This window comes from Salmo trutta, chromosome 2, assembly GCF_901001165.1.
Source record: "Salmo trutta chromosome 2, fSalTru1.1, whole genome shotgun sequence".
NCBI classification, from domain to species: domain Eukaryota; kingdom Metazoa; phylum Chordata; class Actinopteri; order Salmoniformes; family Salmonidae; genus Salmo; species Salmo trutta.
Window position 1 is genome coordinate 2551694 of NC_042958.1, and position 3847 is coordinate 2555540.

At 42.5% G+C, this 3847-nt stretch overlaps 1 protein-coding gene across 1 annotated transcript; it reads left to right on the forward strand.

The window, feature by feature from the left end:
• Positions 1-783: 783 nt before the first annotated feature.
• Positions 784-2281, forward strand: LOC115149034 (elongin-C). Its single transcript, XM_029691504.1, has 4 exons — positions 784-887; positions 1280-1311; positions 1444-1587; positions 1772-2281. Exons 2-4 carry the CDS (start codon positions 1308-1310, stop codon positions 1960-1962), a joined length of 339 nt encoding a protein of 112 aa, XP_029547364.1. The 5' UTR covers positions 784-887; positions 1280-1307; the 3' UTR covers positions 1963-2281.
• The last annotated feature ends 1566 nt before the right edge of the window (positions 2282-3847 follow it).

A 3847-nucleotide genomic window follows, 5' to 3' on the forward strand; every position in this document is an offset into this window, starting at 1 on the left:
ACATTAGCGTGTTAGCGTAGCCAGACCAAGGCTACGTCCCACATGACACCCTATTCCTTTTACAGTGCACTACTTTTGACCAGGGTCCATAGGGCTCAGTGCCCTATGTAGGGAATAGGGTGTCATTTGGAATGGACGCCAAGCCCTCTCAGAGTAGAGCAGCAGCCTAAGGCGCCCCCTGGATAGACGGCAGGAGTATCAATCCTACTACTGCTGTGCAGCACAGTTTAATTAAATTGTGACATATAGGGTGTACTGAAATGAAACAAACTTGTATAAACCATATTGATGGTCCAATGAAGGACATTTATTCTAATCATATGGATACAACTGCTACAGGAAATAACTAGTATACTGTTTCCTGCGTTGTATTACAGTGTTGAAATATTACTTTTGTCCACAAAGTGGCAGTGTTGTCCCATTCTTCATTGCAAAACCATGCAATGGATACTGTATTTTGAAATGAAGTTGAAAAGTGAGACCCTAATCTTTATTTTTTATTTTTTTTGTATTGTAATGAAACAGGCAAGGAGGGAGCAGGTCTCGAACCCTCGACCTTCTAGCCCGATGTCCAGTGCGTTTATCGACTGTGTCCCAAAAGCATGTTCGAGCGGCAGAGTCGATATCCACGCTTATAAACCCAGAGTCGTTACAGTATGTACATCTCTATTAAAGATATTTCATAAATTCGCCACCAGATTAGGTTTATATCAACCCTCGACCAAAATCAGACAGGAACTATTGTAAGCGGAATGTTTTTTACGTACTGTGTGGTATCCTACGGAAGGGATTTACAAACGGCGCATTGCTATTTACCGGAACTGTTTCCTGTGTCAACATATCTTGCTAGCCGGAGCGAAAAAGTGCCCACATTCAACTATTGTGTGGTAATGAAAATAAGTATTAATTTATGACATTCTATCAGTAATGTTGTATATGTCACTATATTGTAAGATGTATTGGTAATCTGATTATGTAGTGGACTGGATTTTGTTTTTGGTACGTTGATTGTTCGTCAAAACTGGAAGGCAACGACTGGTTAGCTGCTAGCTAACAAGCTATTTTAGTAGACAGCTAGCTAGCTAATAGCTTCCGATAGCTTGGTGCTTCAGCTGTTATTTGTACTGTTAGAGACGTGATGATGGACGCGTCTCTGATTCAGGGTTTTAAGTACATGTTAAAGATGTATTATAATGTTTAACGCTGTTCCCTATAACTAGGTGTCTAGTTAGCTAACTAGTCACCTGAAATTAGACATTTTGATGTCGTTTTGTTTCAGGGACAAGAGTTTCGGATTTCAAGACAAAATGGGTGAGTGAATGTTAAGATGACTTTTTTTTTTTTTGTTGCATGTCACCAACATAATGGCAAATAATAGGCATAAATTACCAATGAATTGAAACGCAGTTTAACAGTCTCACTTTTTCCTCTTCCTCTCATTAGATGGTGAAGAGAAGGCCTACGGTGGCTGTGAAGGCCCAGATGCCATGTATGTGAAGCTGATCTCCTCTGATGGCCATGAGTTTATAGTGAAGAGGGAACACGCCTTGACTTCAGGGACCATCAAAGCCATGTTGAGTGGACCAGGTAAACCCTTGACCTCATATTAGTTGTAATCCTTTTCCCAACTTGCTCTCAATGCTTGTAGGCAGGAAGTGCCAACGGTTAATCGTTTTGAATAAACAGAAATGTTACTTCTGAACCACATCTCAGATCTATAAATCCTCATTCTGTGTATCAAACTAACAACGTTTCTTACTTTTTTTCCCAGGTCAGTTTGCAGAGAATGAAACCAACGAAGTGAACTTCAGAGAGATCCCCTCCCATGTCCTGTCCAAGGTGTGCATGTACTTCACCTACAAGGTCCGCTATACCAACAGTTCCACAGAAATACCAGAATTCCCCATCGCCCCTGAGATTGCCCTGGAACTACTCATGGCTGCAAACTTCTTGGATTGTTAAACTCAAAGAAATGTAGCAACTGAAACTTTTTTTTTATATTTGTTTTAACTATTTAACTTGTTTGCCATGTTGCTTCAGATATAAAACAAAACCGTGAATGATGATGAGTACTTTGTCAGTATGCTTTTAAGCTTTTGTTTATTTATATATATTTTTTTTTGCTACAGACTTTATGTCCACCTTTTTATTGGTTAGTAACGACTTTCATTTGAATATAATAAACAGATATAGCTGCACCAGTTGCTCCAGAATGTGGCTAGCCCTGGTAAACAATCGTTCCTTACCTCCCCACCACAATAAAGGATGTTTGGTGAGTGTTTTGGTGCTTAATGGGTCCCTTGTGTGATAAGCATTTACATGTATATATTCAATTAGAACAGAATAGCTGTTGGAAGAGTTCATCACATCCATTTATCTGTGCGCATTAAGCTGTACAACAGTATTGCCTAATATAACGGTGTGTATAATATATATAACGGTGTGTATAATATATATATAACAGTGTGTATAATATATATATAACAGTGTGTATAATATATATAACAGTGTGTATAATATATATATAACGGTGTTGGATGACAGTTTTGGTCCATTGGGCCAACAACCTTTGATTTTTCACCACAGGGAGTTGGGAGTTATCTGCTTCTGATGAGATATTCATTAGGTCACACCTGTGAGCCTAACTCGAATGAACCGACATAAACAGTAAAGTATCATGTCCAATCTCTATTCACAAAGCCTCAGAGTAGAAGTGCTGAGCTGGGAGACTCCAGTGGCGTAGGGGTCTAAGGCTGTGTCACAGCAAGCCGCGACCGGGAGACCCATGAGGTGGCGCGCAATTCACCCAGCGTCGTCCGGGTTAGAGGAGGGTTTGGCTGGCGCTCTAGCGACTCCTTGTGGCAGGCTGGGCGCAATGCACGCTGACTTCAGTTGCCAGTACTGTGTTTCATCAGACACATTGGTTTGGCTGGCTTCCGGGTTAAGCGAGCAGTGTGTCAAGAAGCAGTGCAGTTTGGCAGGGTCGTGACATACGGCTCTCCCGAGTCCGTACGGGAGTTGCAACGATGGGACAAGACTGACTACCAATTGGAAACCATGAAATTGGGGAGGAAAAGGTGGTATCTAGGATCAGTTTTTCATTTTAGTTCAAAATGAATGTCTGATAAAACATGATCATGGAGTTACTCCCCCTTTGCACGCTCCCTCCTTTTCGTTTTAAAACGTGTGCATTTGTTTACGAAGGAGATGATTGTGGACTACAGGAAAAAGAGGATTGAGCACGCCCCCATTCTCATCGACAGGGCTGTGGTGGAGCAGGTTGAGAGCTTCAAGTTCCTTGGTGTCCACATCACCAACAAACTAACATGGTCCAAACACACCAAGACAGTCGTGAAGAGGGCACGACAAAGCCTATTCCCCCTCAGGAGAAGATTTGGCATGGGTCCTCAGATCCTCAAATGGTTCTACAGCTGCATCATCGAGAGCATCCTGACGGGTTGCATCACTGCCTGGTACGGCAACTGCTCAGCCTCTGACCGCAAGGCACTACAGAGGGTAGTGCGTATGGCCCAGTACATCACTGGGGCCAAGCTTCCTGCCATCCAGGACCTCTATACCAGGCGGTGTCAGAGGAAGGCCCTAAAAAGCGGTACCAGAGCGCCAAGTCTAGGTCCAAGAGGCTCCTAAATAGCTTCTACCCCCAAGCCATAAGACTCCCTCTATGCATAGTCACTTTAATAACTCTACCTACATGTACATATTACCTCAATTACCTCGACACCGGTGGCCCCGCACATTGACTGTACCACTACCCCCTGTATATAGCCTCTCTATTGTTATTTACTGCTGCCCTTTAATCATTTGTTTTTCCTATCATTTTTTGGGG